The following is a 19,679-nucleotide window of genomic DNA, read 5'->3' on the forward strand; positions in this document are numbered from 1 at the left end:
TGAGAATGTGGAGGGAAGTTTGAAAGGCACCTTTAGAATTTGATCAGCACTTTGCACTTATTGGTCTCACCCTAAAGAATATTGTTCTTGCCCTAAATAAGCTAAAAAGGGGGCTATGTGACACTGGGGTTTGCAGCTGAATCTGGAGAAGGAAGTACTTTCATGAATTCCTAGATACCTTTTTGCAGCATCTTTGTGTTGCTGTACTCTTGTCCTTGCATAGCTTGTGAAATTCAGTGTGTTCCTACTCTGAGCAGCTGATCTGTGATATGTTGCAGCACGTTTTAGATTTTATGACATTGTATTAGATTTAGATTGTATTTCTTCAGCTTTCTAAGCTCATGGTATTACATGAGCTCTAGGAATCTTTCCTCACGTCTTGAGGTTTTCTTTTTTGTTATAGTGGCAAAGACACATTGGTGAAATGGTGGGACCTGGACACCCAGCACTGCTTCAAAACTCTGGTTGGACACCGCACTGAGGTAAAGAAAATGAACGTGCAGAGAGCTGTAGAGATGGAGGAACTCTGGATTATATGTCACATCTCACCTCGTGCTTTTTCTGTCTTCAGGGGTTGTAAACTAGAACTCTGATGTATTCTTGGTTGTTATTAAGCTTTAGGGATGAGCAAATGAGAGGCTTTCAAACTTTCTAGGAACTCTCATCAATATACAGTGGGTGACAATTCCAATACAGATGTCCCTGGAGGAAATTCCAGTTAGATCCAATTTCTTCTTGGTTCCCATTTAAATAAATCAATTAAAGATGCTCTCCTATTGCTATGATAGTCAAAGGAGCCGTAAACCAATTCCTCACGTTGTGCCTTTGGACAGGTTTGGGGGATGGCTTTGATATCAGAAGAGAAACGTCTGATCACTGGGACTGCTGACAGTGAGCTGAGAGTGTGGGATATCAGTTACATCCAAGAAGAGGTAGGATATTCTCTCTGTAACCCCCCCAGTCTTGCCCATCCATCTGCTTGTCTTTGGACTAAAATGGGACTAGAACATATTAAATCCAACTGCTGTTCTGGGAAACAGAGCCAAAGCAGCATCTTTGCTGTCTGAGGGGTCCAGAAGCTGCTCTTGGGATAGACTTTTTGATGTTTTCTGTATTTTGAGCTTGCATGTGAAGCTGCAAGAACATCCAGAACAAACTTCCCGGAATATGCCAGATCTTCCAGCTGACTGGCTTACAGCTGGAGAAGACAATTTTGTGGGATAAGCAGGGGAGGACATGGAGCATTTGGTGCCTACAGGCATGCTGTAGTCCACTGTTTTTGCTGTGTACACTAACTGTTCCTTCAGGGACACTAAGTGCAAGTGAAACAGGAACCAGAACACCTTAGGTTTTGTGGTTTAAGTTACTCCTTATGGATTTTTGTCCATGAACAGGTAAAAGACCCTGATGAGCCAGAATCCAAGAAAAGCAAAGGGTCTTCACCTGTAGCAGAAAAAAACACTGAAGAGGATGAGACCCTAGAGTTAGATGAGGGCCCTGAAGAGGTAAGCTCACTTTTCCATGCTGTATGTGGGATGTTGTATATGTAATTCATTTGCATGGTGCCGCTTGCAGAGTCAATGGGAGTTTGAGGGCTGTTCACACATTGCTTTTCTGTATTGAGTTTATACAGCAAGTGTGATATTTAGCCTGCTAGGGAAAATGTGGTAATTCTTGTCTTGCTTCGTAACATCATCCTCAGCAACAGTTGCTGCCCCATTTATCTGCAGAACATCAGCAGAAGCGTTTGTGCCAAAGCATGTACACGTGTTGCTTTGCCCTCTGTTTGGGAGAGGGGCGGTTCAGGGAGTGTTTAATGCTTGGCAGAGCTCTTTCATTAAACAACGTTGGAATGATGTAGTTACTAGCTGTTTGGCAGCTGGTGAGTTCAGTGCTGATGCTCACTTTTGCAGGTCGGTAGTAGAAGCATAGATCCATGGGGTCAGGGTGGCACCATGTGGTATGAGATTGGATTGTGTAAAGCCATTCCCACTTGTGCTGCTGGTGGAGGCTTCACCCAGTCTGTTTTTCTGGGGAAAGTTTCTGAGGTCTTTCTCTGACTCCAAACTGCTTGTAGCTGCAGTAGGTAACTGACCTTGTTCAAGATTTTTCCCAACTTCCTTTCAGAGGATTTCTCTCCCTTTAATCATTGGTTTTAGAGTCTCCATTCTCTACCTGCTCTGCCTCTTGTGACAGAGGAGCTGAACTCTCCTGCCTTTACAGCATAGAAATTAGCTTTTTTTCTTAAATGGCTATGATTTGCCAAGGGAATTAAGTTATTTTTCCACTGAGGCTTTCAATGGTATGTTTCTTGCATTTTAGATATAAAGAAAGGAGATAGCATCTGTGTAAGCTATATATTGTTTTGTCCCTAGATTATCCTTGCTATTTGTTCTACCAGGACCCTGTAGGTTCATTTTCCCCCTCTTCTCCTCCTGAATTCCCTTTGAAGAAGGTTTCTCAGTTTGCTTGAGAATATCACTTGACCTTCCAGACAAAGGTTCTTTTTTTTTTTCCTGTAGCGCCTCCTAAAGTGCAGTAAAGTTGGATCCATCATGCGGGAAGGGAGAGACCGAGTAGTTACTCTTGCCACAGACCGAACAGGCAAGATTTTGGCCTGCCATGTAAGTAATGGGGGGCTCTGCTATTGAGTTGCAGAAGAGGCTCTGAGAGACCTTGGATAATATTTGTAAGTGCCAGCCAAGGCTTTGCATGCCTATGACGGTTTGCTCTGTCTCTAGGGAACTGATGCTGTTCTGGAAGTGTTCTCCATCCTTTCTCAAGAGGAAGTCCAAAAGAAGTTGGAAAAGAAAATGAAGAAGGCAAAGAAAAAAGCCAAGTAAGAATTTATGAGGATGCTATCTGTGTCCAGAAAACTGTTAGCCCCTCAAGCAGCATGACACAGTGGTTGAACTCAAAGCTGCTGGTCATTCTGACTCTGCTAGCTGTGATGTTTTGCGGGCACTGTTCTTGTGAATCCTTGGCATATGTCTAAGCAACGCTTACTTTCTCCCAGAGACTAAGGAATTTCCTTAGAACACAAGAAACATTCCTTCTGAGTACTTTGCCTGCAGAAAGAGCTAATGTGTGGAAGGGACTGGGCAGAAAATGTTTTTTTTTTTTTTTTTTCCCCCCCCAGAGCTTTCAGTTCTACCTGACATTCATATTTACACTGCTTGCTGTATCAAATAGTCTCTGGTAGGACATACTGGAATGAGTTTCATCTGAGAAGTCAGAGTGACTGATACCTCATCTCTTGTTTTACAGCAGGCAGAGATACAGGTCAGAGCTTTATTAATGGGTACTTCGTGTTAAATGGCTCTCTGGGTAGCCTGGTACTTAATGCATGCCTCACAATAGCCCACAGAGAGAGGTCTGGCTCCAGGGTAGAAACTGAAGCATAGGGCAGGTAAAACTGGATTCACTTTGGCAATGAATGAGGACTTTTGGTGAGTGGTAGGAGATGAGCAGAAGCTGATCTTCCCGTCAAACACAATGCTGTTGTCTGTTTCGTATCCACCGTTCTAATGTGCCTTGTTCAAGTGCTTTGGCTCCCTTCCAGAGGAGGTTGCCTTCCTTGAGACAGTTTGTCTCTGTAGTAGCTCGCATACCAGCATGAATTTAACTGTCTAACCCTGTTCTTAAAAAGCGTTAGCACTGCTGGATAACAAGGCAGTTGTTTTCGGCAGGCTATGTGGTTTCCTTATTCTCTGACCCTGTCTTAGTCTGTGTTGGCTGTGCTGAGTTATTTGACTCCCCTCCATTATCTGACATTTGTAGACAAAAGTCGGAGGAAGAGGAGCCTGAAGGGAATGTGGAGCTGAGCCTGCAGGAGGAGATTCAGCGGGTCACTAACATCAAAGCTTCCGCTAAAATCAAGTAAGTGGAAATCCTGTTATACAGGCTGAGCTGTGGTTATGCAGCTGCTTGGGAAGAGCTCTGCACAGCTCATTATGGGGGAGGTGGAAGACGTTTCCCCCTCAATGTCTGTTCAACTTGGAGCTGAGCAGAAGCCTACCATAATCTGCCAGTCCATTCACACTGTCCCAAGTGGTGCTCTTCTCGCAGTCCTCTGTGGCTTAGCATGCACTTGCTTGTAGCATGCGCTCTGTCTATTCTCCCCTTTTCCAGTTGTTCTTGATACTTGATCCCTCCTGCGTTTTGTCTTATGGCCCATGTGTACAGTTCTAATTTTTTGTCTCATCAAACAGGTCGTTTGACATGATTCTCTCTCCAAAAGGAGAGCTGAAGGTTGTGTTGCTGCTCCAGAACAACATCATTGAGTCATACGTGCTGAACCTGTCAGCGCAAGTCCCACAGGCTGTCCGTGCATCCAAGATAAGCATTGGAGGCCACCGCAGTGATGTTAGGACGTTGGCTTTTAGCTCTGACAACATTGCCATTCTCTCAGCATCTGCAGAGTCCGTAAAGATTTGGAACAGGTATGCCGTGTAGTTGTGTCAGTCCCCTCTGCCCTGTGCATGTCAGTCTCTCAGAACTCAGAGATGCTGTGTTTGGGGGGACGGTGATAAGGAAGAGGGTATGATGGAGAAATATAAAATAGTGTGTTCCTTAAGTAAAGAAATAAACAGAACAGTATGGTGATACAGTATCTTGAGCGTGTCTCACTTGGGCCAGATCTTGTGTGATAAGAGGTTTTGGACTCTGCCTTTGTCCACAGGTCAACCTTGCAGTGCATCCGGACAATGGACTGTGAGTACGCGCTTTGCTCATTCTTTGTCCCAGGAGATCGGCAGGTCATCGTTGGCACCAAGGTAAATAGTGTCCCTTCTGCACTCCTGACTGCCCAGGCCCGGGAGTATGTTCCGAAAACGTCATTAAGGCAGCCTTAATGAAAATGCATTGCATTTCCTGACCTGGAACACTCAGTTTTAGGTGCAAAACCCTCAGTGACAGTGCCTGTTCTATTCCCAGAGTCTTTATGTAGCTCCTATGGCTTGAGCTGGACAGCCGGGGAGGGCTTTGGGAAGTCCCAGGTAGAGACCAGGAGTCTGGCCATCTGTGTGTGACAGCCATCTAATGAAGCTGGCTGTTCAGGAGACAGATGACAGGTGTGCTCCCCTCTGAGGAGCTATGGAAGCCTTGACAGCTGAGCCCACAAATGGAGCAAGAGCTCCTCTACTGTCAGTAGGGCCCTGCCCTGACTCCTCCTATGGATTGTGTAACCTGGGAGTATTTCCTCTGAGCTCTCCTCTACCTTTGGAGCTTTGTTTCTCCATTAATGCGTGGCTGCTTTGTCACTGCTGGAGTCTCACCCATTTTTTTTTTTGTCATTTCTGGGAGACCTCTCTAGCACCTAAGGTCTGTTTGCAGATCTGATTAATGCTCCATAAGCTGTTCCTGGAGTGTTCTGTGAATGTGGAGGGGCTGTTTTGTCCTCTTTGTTGTGTCTTTCTCCCCAGACAGGGAAGCTGCAGCTGTATGACCTGGCTTCTGGGAGTCTGATGGAGACACTTAATGCTCATGACGGGGCAGTGTGGTCCATTGCCCTTTCACCAGACCAGGTATCTCAGCCACTCTTCTAAGCATCGTATGTTGCACGTGTGTTTGTGTAGCTCCTTCCTATCGTGCTGTGTTTGTGCTACTGGTGGGAGCATGGGAACCCCCTAATCACGGGAGGTGGAGGATGCAGCTGGTAGCATCAAAGAACTTGGGCTGTGGATATATGCACAATTTGATGAAATATCTCTCTGCGTTTGCGTGGCACATCACAGTGAGTCTTTGGGCTGGCTGGGGCCATCCTTGTTGTCTCATCTGGCTTCTGTATGACTGAGAACTCACGCTTCCCCACACATTGTGTGTGCAGCAGTATGTGTCTTGTGGGAGTGTTCCGGCTATGGAGAACTTCAGCCACCTGTAACCTGCTGCAGTGGCTGATTATCCTCCTTGTTAAATTTTCTGCTGCTTTGTAATTACAACTTGCTGAGCTTTAACTCCCAGCTGCTGGACTTGCTGGTACCTTTGTTTGCTGTATTAAAGATCCTGTTAACATGGTGTTTCTTTGTGTTGCACTCTTGCTGAGTGACCATATCACCCTCCCCATCCATCTGATGATGCTTAGGCTAGACTTCTCCTATCTGTTCCTGCAGGATGTGTTTTCCAGGCTCTTAATCGTTCTTGTGGTACCTTTTACATTACTACATTTTTTTTTTTTTTTTTTTTTGCTGGTGGCAGGGGGTTTGGACCAGATGGCCTCCAGAGGGCTCTGCCAACCTCCATGATGCTGTGATTCTGTGAACTGCAGCTTTAGTTTTAAGGAAAAGGATAATTTTCATTACATTAATTTTCCCTAAGCTTGTTTTAATCGATATTAAGTTTACTTTGGTTGAACTGCGATCACCTGTCACTTCTGTTGCCCATGCTCACAATAAATAGGCCTGCCTGTTTACCTGAATTCTGGTGTTACAATAGTTTCTTCCTGGATCTCCCATTGTATTTCCAAAGTTATTGAGAACGTACATTGACAGTTTAGAGAGTACCTAATTCTGCTCTGTAAAGCCTTAGGTTTGGGGAATCTGAAACCATTGATTTATAAATGTCTGACACAGGTAGCTGCTTTTTGACAGTCTTGTGAGTTTTTGGAGCAGTGTTTCATCAGTCTTGTAATGTGATTAGGGTACACGGCTTTTCCCTAAGCATAACAGATGAGAAATGTTTACTGAACCCACATGCTTTCTGAACCATGATGCTTAATAGTTATTGCATTTCTCTCTAGAAATGGTCAATGCTACTGAAATTATATTTTTATTTTCCCATTTTACATTCACAGACTCACTGAGTTTGTCCTGGCTATCCCGGCTGAAGAAATCTACTTCTGTCTCTTTATTCCTATACTGTTTTTTCCTCTGTTGTCAGAATTCAGATTCATGTTGGTTTCTGTCAACTTTTCACTTTCTTTTCTTTTTTCTGTGTGCTTTTCTTCATTTTCCGAAGTGGTCAGCTTGTGCTAGAAGGTACAGTGTTGCTTTTAGTGGAATCAAAGCCATAACAAGTAATGACCTGCCTGGATTCATTTACTCTGCAGATTAAAACATATGGGGCAGTTTTTACCCTTGTTCTTCACATAAAAGTGTTCATTCAACCCTTTAGAAGGATGTACTTGTGGTTTGATGGTGAGGTGTTTGTGATCCAGAAATGAGAGCATCAGCTTGCCCACACACAAAACACGTGCACTTCATTACCTACATCTGAGATGACTACTTTCAGTCCCAGAATTTCAGTCCATGTCCAGATTTACATTTGCAGTCTTAGACCTGACTGCCAGAGCTTTTGAAATTGTTGTTGCTGAGCCAATAAGTAATGCGTGTTCCAACCACAGCAAGTGTTCCTCACAGTGTCCTCTTAATCATTAATGCTGTGGGAATGTGAGGCATTTCAAAAACCTCCTTGTAGTTGACAGTTCCTTGTCTGAAGAATTTCTGTGTTACGGTGGAACTGATTTCACATTAACTTTGTTCTTCCCCTGCAGCGTGGTTTTGTGACAGGAGGTGCTGATAAATGCGTCAAGTTCTGGGAGTTTGAGCTTGTGAAGGACGAGAGCAGCGTTCAGAAAAGGTGAGAAAAGAAACTGTTCTAGACTGCATTCAGCTGCAGTATTCATTCTTACTGATGGATGCTTTGGCTTTTGCTTTGCACCACAAGAATTGCCAATGACATGTGCATGGAATGCAGGGAGAAGAGTGTCAGAGCTCAGAGCAGTTTTGTGGAGGTCTGAGCCTAGCTGAGGAAGGGAACTTGTTATGTCGTGGTCCCTTGCTTGTGTCTGATTTAGCCGCTAATCACAGGATGGGTCTGCAGCTCGTTAAGTGGTAAATTTAGCAGTGGAGTCTGTCACCCTGCAGTGCTGTGCTCATTTCCAATACTGTCTTCCTCAAGTCCTGATGAGAAACAAGATGCTGCATGTTAAGATTAACTGTTGTAGAGGTTGTATTCGTGCTTCTTCCCAGTTTGTTCCTTTGGGATAACAACTGTGTTTCTTCTCTCTTCGTGTTGCCAGGCTGTCCATGAAGGAGGTGCGCATCTTGCAGCTGGACGAAGATGTTCTGTGTGTGCGTTACAGCCCCAACCAGAAACTGCTGGCTGTCTCCTTGCTGGATTGCACTGTGAAGATTTTCTACACTGACACACTCAAGGTGCATGACCATATGGGCTGTGAGGCTGTGCAGGGCAGGGATATGTTGGACGAGTGCCTGTTTATTGCAGGGCACTAGTGAAAATCAAAGAGAGACCATGTGTTCCATGTCAGGTACTTGCCTGCCAACAAAACTGACAGAGCCTTGGCTTGCCCACACTGGGGAGAAAATGTTTGATTTGGAAAGGGTTGTGAAACCTGCAGGTTTAGATTCACTCTAACCTGGCAGGTGTGATGGTGTGCCAGAGCCGCGTGGCACTATAAGGGTGGAGATGGATCAGTGTTACACGTGGCACTTAAATAGGGCATAGCACAGGCAAATCCTGGAGGAGGAGAATCTTCCTCATACAGTTTGAGGCAGTATGTGGTGGTTTTGTGATTTGTGTATTAGCACATGAATGTTAGGGAAATGACAAAAGGAAGACCAACAGTGACAGCTATGCAAAGTGAAACAGAGAGAAACTCTATACGCAGTGATAGAACCAGTTAGCTCAGTTTGCTTGTCTCCTTACGCCCCATCGCAGTTCTGCAAAAACATCCTGCTGCTACTTGTGCTCAGAGCAAGAGCGAAGGCAGGGTGGTGCTAGAAAGACAGGCGTCCTGAGGCAGAGCAGAGCTAGCCAGGAGCTTGACATTTTCACACAGCCATTCCCAGCATGTCTAACTAAGACATCTTTCTTCTCCTTCAGTTTTTCCTCTCTCTGTACGGACACAAGCTGCCAGTGTTGTGCATGGACATCTCCTATGTAAGTATCATTAGGGGTGTGCATCTGTTGCAGGTGGGACTGTGGTGATGTTGATGACTGTGAGAACCTCTGCTGGCAGCAGGGCTGCCGGGATAACGCTCTCATCACCTTGCTCCTGACCTAGTCAGCAGTTTCTTGATGGGACACAGCAAGCCCCTCCTGATCTCTGTGCACTCTCTGCTGCAGTTACTAACTTGAGTGGAGTCTGAATTCTTTGTTAGCGGGAGCACAGAGCAGGTGCTGAGTTGGAGCAGCCTCTTCGTGCCTGTTCCTTCTTGGGCTGTGTCTTGCTCTGGGATGGTCTTGAAATGAGGCCCATTGGAAGCCAAAAACGTCAAGAGTTAGCTAAGGTCTTAAATGCCTGCAGAGGTTCAGAAAAGTCTGCGTACTGTCCATGAGCTGTGCCAGTACAACAAGGATGTGCCACCCTAAGGCGAGAGATGGAAGGATCAGGAGGGGATGTTTCAGGAGCCAGTGCCTTGGCACTGCTTAGTCACTGGTTCACTGGTGATTCCTCACAGGGCTGCCAGCCAGCTGCCCACACCTTTTTTCTCTGTATTTCTCTGTAGGATGGGGCTCTAATTGCTACCGGCTCTGCTGATAGGAATGTGAAGATTTGGGGCTTGGATTTTGGGGACTGTCACCGCTCTCTCTTTGCCCATGATGACAGGTCAGTCAAATCCCACAGCATCTCTGGGTTGTGGGCTGCTTTGTCTTCAAGGGGTTGTGATCCAGCATTGACCTTTTTGCCCGGCATATTGGGGAAAAGTCATCAGTAGTGTTCCCCAAATGGGTGAATTTGAGCCTTTGGCTACCTTTCCTACAAGGTCCCTTGTATTAGCACCAAGCCCATGAGCTGGGCTTTCCATGGATAGTCCCAGTCAGTGGGCCACAACAAGCACAAGTGTGGCTAGAGCTGTCTGGTAGCAGCTGGGCTCACAGCGTTCTTGTTGCAAACCTCACTGGCTCCATGGGGTGCTCCTGCCCTCCGGCAGCAGCTGGTGCTGTTTGTCCCAGGCCAGACTCTGCCTTGGAGAACATGGTGGCTACAGTGGGGGCTGGTGTCGGAAGGCATTTCTCCAGAGACAGGTGGTGATGAGGGCTACAGGGGTTTGGAATATTCTGCTGTACACACATGTATTTTGAGATTCCTTTCTCCCCTATTTTTTTCCCTCCCAGTGTGATGTATCTCCAGTTTGTGGCCAAATCTCATCTCTTCTTCACAGCTGGGAAGGACAACAAGATTAAACAGTGGGATGCAGATAAATTTGAGCACATCCAGACGCTGGAGGTAGGAAGTCTGGGAGGCTGTTGAAAGGAAGTGTTATCCCTGTGTGAGCAGCACTTTCCTCAGGAGTGGGAGCTGTGTGGTGTTCATGTCTTGCCTCCTTTCTCTACTCTGTAGGGGCATCACCAGGAGGTATGGTGTTTGGCACTCAGTCCCAATGGAGACTACGTGGTGTCAGCATCCCATGACAAGTCCCTGCGCCTCTGGGAAAGGACAAGGGAGCCACTTGTTTTGGAAGAGGAGAGGGAGATGGTGAGAGTTGCATTTTTTCCTGCCAAAAACAACTTCCAGAACTGTTTTCTCCCCAGCAGGCGGATTCCTCATTTTTCACTGCGGAAGAGTCTGGCTCCACGCTTGGCAGACTTGCTTCTCACTAACCACAGCCTGGTGTTGAGGTGCCAAGGTTGATTTCCATCTTCTGCACACTTGGACTGTTGCCTTGAGCTGTCTGGAGACAGCACTGCAAATGTTGCTGGTGCTCTCTTGTCTGTACTGCATTGCAGATGCCTGGCTAACTTGCCCTCTGCTTTGCTTCTGTCCTGCTTCCCAGGTTTTCCTCTGTAGTTGTGGTTTTCTCCAGTTTTGCTGGCTTCATCCTTCAAGCTCCTTTTCAAGCATCTCTTATTCTCTTGTGCTGTCTTCCACTCAAATGTGTTTTGGAGGCAGTTGAGCAGGTGGCTGCTGTGGGGTGATGGAGAGTGCTGCTCCTGTTAAATGCCTTCTGCTTTGTTTTCCCCTTTTCCAAGCGCGAGAAGCCCGTTCTGTTTAGTGTCAGGCCCCAGAGCTCAGGGATGTTACAAGAAGCCCCTTCTACTCCTTCTGAACCTGTATTGTGAGGAGTTGTACTCACAGAAGGACTCTGGTGTGAGGGAAGCTCCGGGGGTCTGTAGTCCAACCCTCTGCTCACAGCAGGCTGACACTAAAGCCCTGTTATGTTGCTGAAAGACTTGCCTTGGTTATTCCTGAGCGTCTCCAATGAAGGACATTTTTTCAGGCTGAGCACCTGTTTCAGTGCTGAACCACCCTTGGAGTGGGGGTAGCATTTTTTCACACCTCCCATGGGAAATTACTCTGGGACAAACTGTAACTCTTGTGTTTTGCTATTTCCCTCTGTCTCCCATTCCTAAAGAAGTTCTCAAACCACAGTGGGGAAAGGCTGTAGCAGCATGTGCAGAAGCAAGAGTGGTTGAGAAACCCACAAGAAATGGTTTTATCCCAGCCTGTTTGCAGAGAGCTGAGGTGACCCATAGGCAGCATTGTGATGCCCAGTAGCTGGTGTGCTGGGAAAGCTGATGGTACCAGGAGAAACAGAGTTCCTTTTCCATATGTGAAAAGTGTCTTTTGGGGCAAATTTGAGTAACAAGGTGGGCATGAATACACCAGTAGTGTATTACACACTGATGGAGCCCTATAAATGTGGGAGATGGTGGGCAGGAGACTCTTCTTGCAGGCTAGAACAGTCCTGGAACTTGACTAGACTTATTTCTTCTGGCATGAAGCATGTGCTTCATGCCACATGCTGTTCAGTCTGGTGCTGAATTGCTGTTGTCTCTGTCTCAGCCTGATGGGCTGTCTGTGGGCTGCCTGTTCCAGCATCCAGAGTGCAGACCCTGATTTCTTTCTGTCTGGGAGACGTCAAAGTTCTCTGTGGGGAGGGGACCAGCGACAAGCGGGCATTTTGCACTGGCGTTGATCTCCGCTGATGAGTCCTGGTTTCTGCACTGGGCTGAGAGAAGCTGCAGGCTCTGTTGCTCAACCAGCCTGGAAGGGACTTGTCCCCTTGCTTGCCACCTGTTCACCAGTGTTAATGCATTGTGTCCTCATTCACTGCAGCAACGAGAAGCTGAGTATGAAGAAAGTGTGGCGAAGGAAGATCAGCCTGTGGTGAGTTGTGCCATCGGAGTGTGTGTCAGTCTGACTGTACAGAGCTCCTTCGTAAGTCAGTATTTCTGTAAGAGACACAGAAGAGGTGTCAGAGAAGACTGGTGATTTTATTGCTTCAAGGAGGTGTGTGGGAGAAGGTGCTGCTAAAGCTGTGGTGATAGAGTTGACTCTGGTACTTGCTACAGACAATTTCAGGAGTGTGTGTGGAGCTCACCAAACTGCCACACAGTAGCTGGGGATGCAAAGTATCTCCACTGTTCACATGCCCAGAAGCTCCTCAGCGAGATTGTGCTGCCTTGTGCCAGCTGCTTCCAGGTCCTGGATGGGTGGGGAAGCCTGATCCCTCTTGCACAGATTCTGGGGTTGTGTTGCTGGTGGTTTTGACACTGGGCGGATCACTTGGCCTCATTTAGTGGAGCAAGAACCATGTTTACTGGCCTCCCAGAGCTCAGTGTTAACACGATGTCACTGTTCCTGTGCAGGAGCTGTGCACTTGGGAAGTCCTTTAACACCTCAGACAAATGACAAGTTTAGGGAACGGCCCTGATTAGATGCAGGGGGTGCCTGCGTGTATCAGCTTCTCGGCTGCTGCAGGAGGGAACTGCAAACTCTGTGTTTTGTAGGTGGCTGGAGAGACACAAGGAGAGACGGGGCTGGCAGGGAAGAAGACCATTGAAACCATCAAAGCGGTAAGATTGCATGGATCCCCCAGCAATGCCTTGTGCCTTATTGATCTCTCAAAGAACAGGGGTTTCACACAGTCAGAACAGGAGTTTGAAGAGGAGAAATCTGTGCTGTTATGTACGTGCAGCAACTCAAGAGGAGTTGATCTGAGAGATACAAAGGTGCAGGTGCTTCTGCCTGCAGGAGCAGTCTGTCTTGCTCTGTGGCCAACAGAGAGGGATGTGACCTTCTTCAAGGCTCTGGAGGGGTCACCCACAAGGAACGACCTCCTCCCAAGATCTCTCTACAGAACGAGGGGTGAGATTCCTGTAGATACTCAAGCTTCACGTTTCTTTGCCTGTCGTGTGGGACAGACAGGGGTGTTCTTGCCCTTTGGGGGTTGTAGCTAAAAGAAGCACAAGGCAGCTGGAGTAATCTGTAGGTATCAGCATCTCCTCAAAGGGCTGAGGAGTCCTGTGAGCACCTGAGCAAGGTGGAAATTTATTGCAGTGCTTGAGGTGGGGGTGTGGAATTTCACGGCCACAGGTTTGAACAGTCTGGTGCTCTTGTAAATACAGAGAAAATTCTTAGTCTGAATAATAAAAATGGCCCGACCCTAGCTTGTGCCTCAAAGGGGTAGCGCTTGCTGGGTCTCTCTGACATTGAACTATGCAGTTCCAACATCAAGGCGGTAATTGAAGCTGCACCCTGGGCAGCTGGGGGAATGTGGATGGTGTTTGACTCCTTCAGGACACGATTGGTGTGCTCAGAGTAGCAGTGTGGTCTGTAATAGGCGTTACCTTTCTGAGAAAGATGTCCTGTGATGCTCCAAGTCAGCCCCGCTGCATCCCCCTCCGTTTGTCCAGTGGGACATGAGCTTTGCTTTGCCTCGTGTGATGTGACTGACGGTGCTGTTCCTGTGCTGTGCAGGCTGAGCGGATCATGGAGGCTATCGAGCTGTACAGAGAAGAGATGGCAAAACTGAAGGAGCACAAGGCCATATGCAAAGCTGCAGGAAAAGAGGTAAAAGACTGAGGAAAGTCCCAGTCCCAGGGTGTGTGGGTGTATCTTTCCAGCTGTCACCTTGGTGGAAAGGCTCAGCGTGCAGATAAAATCAGGACAGCTGGGAACAGGAGAGATTTGCTGAAGTCTTTCAGAGAACAGGATGGCACTGTGCTCTGGAGCACAGTTAGTGGTGTGTTCTTTCCAAGGATTTTTGTATTTAAAGTCATAGTAGGATGTAGGTTTTGTCTCTGGGAGTCTATACTGCTGCAAATTCATCCCATCACTTAGCCTGTTCCTTGCCTTCATATCAACGCTTCTTGCTAAATAAATGGCTGCCATATAAGTGGGTAAAAGTGAAGTGGCAATAAGCAGTGGAAGAAAATTCATATGTATTTGAGTTAGTCATGCATGTCTGAGAATAGGTTGTCTTGCAGCTACAAATGAGGCCTTCAGTGAGGTTCTGAGGAGGGTGGAAGTGTGGGAATTGCACAAAGACATTTGATAAAAGCTGTGTTGTACTGTGGGTTAGTTTTCTCTGGGAACATGCATTTGTAGACACACACCTGCTTCATTCTAACCCATTCTGTGTCTCCAGGTTCCCTATCCTGTCAATCCCATTCTCCGTGCCTACGGAAACATTACAGTAAGTGGAGTGCCCAGGCCACAGGCTGTGTGCCTTCCTCAATGGGAATGAGGCTGTTTGGTTTTCTGTCTGAGCCAAAGCATTGGGTTGTTGTGGGGAGGGAAGATTTTTTGGTTCAACTTGAAATGAAAATGCAGAACTTCTGCTTCGTGTGCAAAGAGAACAGATTTTTTTTTTGTACAAGTATAATAAAAGTAAAGCAGCTGGCCATAACCCTGGTGGTAGCCTTGACCTTATGTACAGGTTGAGTCAGTCATTTTGGTATTCTCCAAGATATTCTTTCCCTGCTATTTCAAATCTTTCCTGAGCCAGCACATCTTCCTGCTATAGCATATTCTGGTGGAGCTGTGCCATCTGATATAAATACCTGAGCATCCACTGGAATTGGTAATTGAAAACCTGTGCTGCCCTGGCAATGTGGCATCTGTAAGCACTTAACCAGAACCATTCTCCCCCTTACTCTGTAAATACAGGCATGTTTAAGCGTGAGTTAAATAGTTTGAATAGGGGTGAATGAAATCCTGTGGCTTAATAAGTAGCAATTTATTTCATTCAGTTTCATTGTACAGTGAAGGTCCTGGAAGAGTGCCTGAGTGCTAGGTTGCTGGGTAAAAACACAGTGGCAAGTTACAACATGTCTTGTTATGTGGTGAGCTGACCATGATGAGCATTTACTGTGTCAACCCATGAACAAAAATACCTTATGTGTTGACGGTCTGTTATCCTCTTTCTTGGGAGAGACTTTGATTGTCGAACACTTGTCCCAGTATATCTTCTGTGTTGCTTTGACTTGAGAAGCAGGAGCTAGAAGCACTTGGATGCTTTCTGACCTAAATCAGCTGGGCAGGGCAGCACCTAGCAAGGCAGGGCTGTGTTGTAGCCGCCCAGGTTTATTTTTATGGTATTGGTGCAGCTCTTAGTGATTCTGATTCTTTTTGTAAAGAATCTACGATGAGAGAATTCCATATGGTAGTTAAATGCTCAGGTAATGCAGGGCTAGAGGTAGTGCCTTTACCTGCTTATGTCGTACTTAGCACATGACAGTTTTCATTATATTCTGGAAGTTTCTGACTGTACAAAATACACATGCACAGATGCATGGATTTAATTGATTAATAAAAATCCAGTACTCTGAGTAGATTCATTTTTAGTTTTCATGGTTTATTCTGATACATACTTACAGTATGCATTTTTAAATACCCTCATAAAGACCCTTGTTTTTTCATTCTCCCCTTTCTGAAGTGTGCCATGTCAAGTGAAACTGTCTTTTGTCTTCCTTCTAACCACCTTACCAGAGCCATTCTGTTCCTTCCTCTGTGATTATAGGTGTAGTTAATTATAAGGTTCATAGACTGAACAGAAGTGAATTAAATCCTATGACTTGGTATTTAGGCACTTCTCTTTGGCACTTGGCAGCTCTGCTCTTCGTGTGCCAAACTTAAAGCAGATAAACAGGAGTAGCGTGAATCATTAAGTCTTTGGGAGATGAGTTTGCATAAGGTTTTATATGTGTAATTTGTCTGTTCCACCAAGTCTTTATTTAGCTAGTTGATAGCTGGTTTTATTTAGCTGGCAGATAATTTAGCTAGTTGAATATAAATTAGTTTTCTTAAAGTATTCTTCACCAGTTTAATGTATCCTGAGAAGGTTGGGTTTATGTTTTGTGGAGGGAGAATTTTCAGACTGGTAGCTGACTGGTGCTGCAGGGGTGTCCTTCTTTGTTATATTCGTGTTGATTTGTCCATCTCACAAGATGTGACTGCATTTTTTTTAACTGGGTGAAATGTACTGTAAGGCACATGTTTGTCTTGGAATGTTCCTTGCTATGCAGAGCTGGTGTCTTTCCTCTGTTACAGCCTTCCGAATATGTGCTAGAAGTTTTCAAGAAGGTCAAGTCAAGGTGAGTTCTGAGTCTTATTGCTGAACAGGTTTGTGTTCGATTGGGTTTCTGGGTCCAGGGTTGTTTGGTGTCTTGGGATGGACCTTGTGCTAGAGTGGGCAGTGCTGTAAAGCAGGGAGGTTACTGTCTCTGATGGTCTTTTTTGAGCATGTGTGGAACTGGGAAATGGAAATTGTTCTTCCATGGGGAGTGTTGGATGAAGCTTGTGTATGCGGGTTGGGTTGGCTGCCTGGAGATGCACATGTATGTGAAGAGCAGCCTGGGGATGCTGAGGAGGGAAGGCTGGGTGCCTGCTCTATGCCAGAAGGTGTCTACTAGCCCTGGATCTGGTCTGTGCGGATGCACTGTGCTTTGTGGGCAGGCATGGATCAGCAGTGGGGAACACTTAGTACAGCTTTTGTGCCATAACCTTCCCATGTTCCTTGCTCATTTGTAGCAGTGCAGTGGCTGAGACTACTCTTTCCATACCTTTGTTTCCTCCTCAGTGAGCTGGAAGAGTCTCTCCTGGTGCTGCCCTTCTCCTACGTCCCTGACCTGCTCAGACTCTTCAATGAATATATTCGGTTGGGTGCGGAAGTTGAACTCCTGTGCCGTGCTCTCCTCTTCCTGCTCAAGTGAGTCTTGCATCTGCCCAGACAGGCCTGCTGGTCTTAGTTCACCTACCATTGCTGTCCAGATCCTGGACCCCAGGAAGCCCTAACAAGGCTTTGGTCATGTTCCTTCACCTGTTCCTTTGGGCTCCTCTTGAACTCACTTTGTGCCAGTTCATGTGAACAGAGAGGTGCTCCTTGCTCCTGTGCTGTAAGCCAGTACAGAAATACACCCTTTCTCTCTGGAGCACCTCTCCTACGAAGAAAGGCTGAGAGAGCTGGGGATGTTCAGCATGAAGACGAGTAGGCTCCAGGAAGGTCTCACTGTGACCTTTCAGTACTTAAAGAGGTCTTACAAAAAAGATGGAGAATTCTCTACTCGGGTAGATAATGATAGGACAAGGGGGAACGGTCTTAAACTAAAGAGGATAGATTTAGACTAGACATTAGGAGATCCTTCACTGTAAGGGTAGTGAGGCACTGGAACAGGTTGCCCAGAGAGGTTGTGGATGCCCCATCCCTGGAGGTGTTCAAGGCCAGGTTGGATGGGGCCTTGGCCAACCTGATCTAGTGGGTGGCATCCCTGCCTAGGGCAGGGGGGTTGGAACTAGATGATCTTTAAGGTCCCTTCCAACCTGAGCCATTCTGTGATTCTCCCGGAGCTGTAAAGACTACCTTGCTTGCTGTGAATGCAGCATAAGTGTGTGGGGAAAATTTGGACTTTGTAATGTATTTATGGCTCTGAAGCTTTTGGGAAGCCACCGTGGGAATAAATCCCTCTCTGTGGGAGATGAGGAATTGCTGCAGCCCCCAGCTGCACCAAATGGTGTGTGGGAAACAGACTAATCAGGATGCTGAGTGTTGATGTGCGCGTGTTGATGTGGGTTGCTTATCCTGCCTCAGTCATATGAAAGATTCTACCTCAAGGTTGAAATGGCACCCACCAGTCGCTGGCACAGAGTCATTGTCCACATGCACGCATGTCTTCAAGTGGTGCCCCAGAGAGACCTTTCCCTTGAACTATTCATATGTTAAAAAGAAGCTTCAGAAAGCAGTTTCTTCCAGATAAATTTGTCCATGCCTGTTATATAAATCTGGTCTAGGCAGGCATAAATAATAATAATAAAATCCAATATACAGAAAATATAGAGGTTTGGGAGAGGGCCTAAATGATGTTTTTAAGAACAATGCTGCATCTGTACATCAGAGCTCTCTGCCTGCTTTGTTCCCAGGATACATTTTGGTCAGATAACAACCAACCAGATGTTGGTGACAGTGATAGAAAACCTGAAGAAAACCACCATCTCCAGAGTCAGTGAGGCCCGGGTGAGTGTTGCAGCCTCTCGTTTTCCAGGATCTGGAATAACAGGATTGGCCAATGGCTGGGAGCATGTGGTATCCGGTGGGAAAGCTGGTTGGAGGTCTTGAGCCCATTTGATATTCTTCCTGTGCAAATTGGCTGGATTTTCCTTATGTTCTAACTGATGTGAGAATATCCAGTGATGCGCGTTCTCTCTCCCTCTCCTTTTCCCCTCCCCTTCACTTACTCTTGGTTTTCTTTGATATGTGTAATTGGGCTTTGGCTCTCCAGTAGAGGTAAATGAACTCTTAACTTCTCTTTGGCTTTTTGTGGCCTACTAATCTCTCAAATACAGACTGCCGGTGTCTTTCCAAAGACAACTTCAGATGACTGTCAACAACTTGTCTTTCAGAGGATAGTGGATTATAGCTCTTATTAACAAAGAAATGTGGGGAACAGAGTGCAGGTCTGGTTGTTCTCCTATTCAGTTGAAGTTTATCTAAATCTGAGGGATTGTCTTGCTTTAATCAACTCTCAGTAAAGGGTGGCCAGAGTGTCACCTGTTCCAGGCAGCAGGACCTTCTGCCACCTCACAAGCTTGAGATACGCCAAACAGTGTGGTGCTTGTCTGTCTCTACAGGATGTGCTGGGATTTAACATGGCAGGGCTCCAGCATCTGAAGAGGGAGATTGAGGCCAAGGATGAGGTCATGTTTTTTGCTGATGCTACTGACCGTTTTGAGGAGAAGAAGAGGAAGAGGAAGAAGAAAGAAAAGATGATTCTTGCAGTGGTTTAGCATTTGCTGCCCGAGACCCAGAACACCTGGATGAGGCCATGTAACCTCAGTGCTGGCCTTGGAACTTTCTAGTGGCTGAACATCTCTGATGATGTCGAGTGACTGGGATGAAGTCTGCCCTCTGGGGACGATGCCAACACAGAAAGATTCTCTCTGCCTAGTGAGATGAACTCTCTTGTGTTCTGCTGTATACGTATGTGTTTCAACCACTTCTGGGGTGGCTGTGACAGGTGCATGCCTTTCCTCTATCAGAATGCCTGTTAGAATTTGAGTTGATTTCATTCCGGAGAAGAGATCAGCTCACTGGCAGCATGTTAACTGAATGCGGTGAGTCAGCACGTGGACTGACAGTGAGACCATGCACTATCCCTGGAAGGCAGCTGGCAAGAGTTTGTTCTGTTTTGACACCTGCTGGTGACTTGTGGAAGTGCTTAAAAGCTGTGTGCAAGGCTATGAGACTTCAGCAGTGTGACAACTTGGTCTACAGCCACTCACTTTTTAGTGGAACACGGAGAAAACTCTGCTCTGTTCAAGACATGATTATATATGCTTTATAAAACAACTTTGTTCATGGAGTTTTGTCCTGATATTTTTATAGTAAAGCCTCAACTGCTTCACCATGTTTTATCAATTCTCAAAGGATTTTTTTTTCCACAGAATAAAATCTGTGGGAGCAAATGAAAGGGCTGCCGTAAAGCATTGTGCTCTTCTA

General features: G+C 46.3%; 1 protein-coding gene across 1 annotated transcript in view; it reads left to right on the forward strand.

Moving 5' to 3' along the window:
- WDR3 (WD repeat domain 3) overlaps positions 1–19,650 on the forward strand; it is a 23,177-nt gene extending 3,527 nt beyond the window's left edge. The window contains exons 4-26 of the mRNA XM_080576925.1: positions 404–482; positions 834–932; positions 1,395–1,505; positions 2,523–2,624; positions 2,742–2,839; positions 3,781–3,879; positions 4,212–4,442; positions 4,682–4,775; positions 5,424–5,525; positions 7,490–7,575; positions 8,018–8,153; positions 8,842–8,898; positions 9,468–9,568; positions 10,078–10,189; positions 10,304–10,438; positions 12,020–12,070; positions 12,694–12,759; positions 13,664–13,756; positions 14,334–14,381; positions 16,238–16,281; positions 16,767–16,895; positions 18,104–18,197; positions 18,812–19,650. Coding sequence (XP_080433051.1) covers positions 404–482; positions 834–932; positions 1,395–1,505; positions 2,523–2,624; positions 2,742–2,839; positions 3,781–3,879; positions 4,212–4,442; positions 4,682–4,775; positions 5,424–5,525; positions 7,490–7,575; positions 8,018–8,153; positions 8,842–8,898; positions 9,468–9,568; positions 10,078–10,189; positions 10,304–10,438; positions 12,020–12,070; positions 12,694–12,759; positions 13,664–13,756; positions 14,334–14,381; positions 16,238–16,281; positions 16,767–16,895; positions 18,104–18,197; positions 18,812–18,967 — 2,323 coding nt within the window. The 3' untranslated portion in view covers positions 18,968–19,650. The remainder of the gene's footprint in view (positions 1–403; positions 483–833; positions 933–1,394; positions 1,506–2,522; positions 2,625–2,741; positions 2,840–3,780; positions 3,880–4,211; positions 4,443–4,681; positions 4,776–5,423; positions 5,526–7,489; positions 7,576–8,017; positions 8,154–8,841; positions 8,899–9,467; positions 9,569–10,077; positions 10,190–10,303; positions 10,439–12,019; positions 12,071–12,693; positions 12,760–13,663; positions 13,757–14,333; positions 14,382–16,237; positions 16,282–16,766; positions 16,896–18,103; positions 18,198–18,811) is intronic.
- The last annotated feature ends 29 nt before the right edge of the window (positions 19,651–19,679 follow it).

Source organism: Anser brachyrhynchus, assembly GCF_964034855.1.
Source record: "Anser brachyrhynchus genome assembly, chromosome: 1".
Lineage (NCBI taxonomy): Eukaryota > Metazoa > Chordata > Aves > Anseriformes > Anatidae > Anser > Anser brachyrhynchus.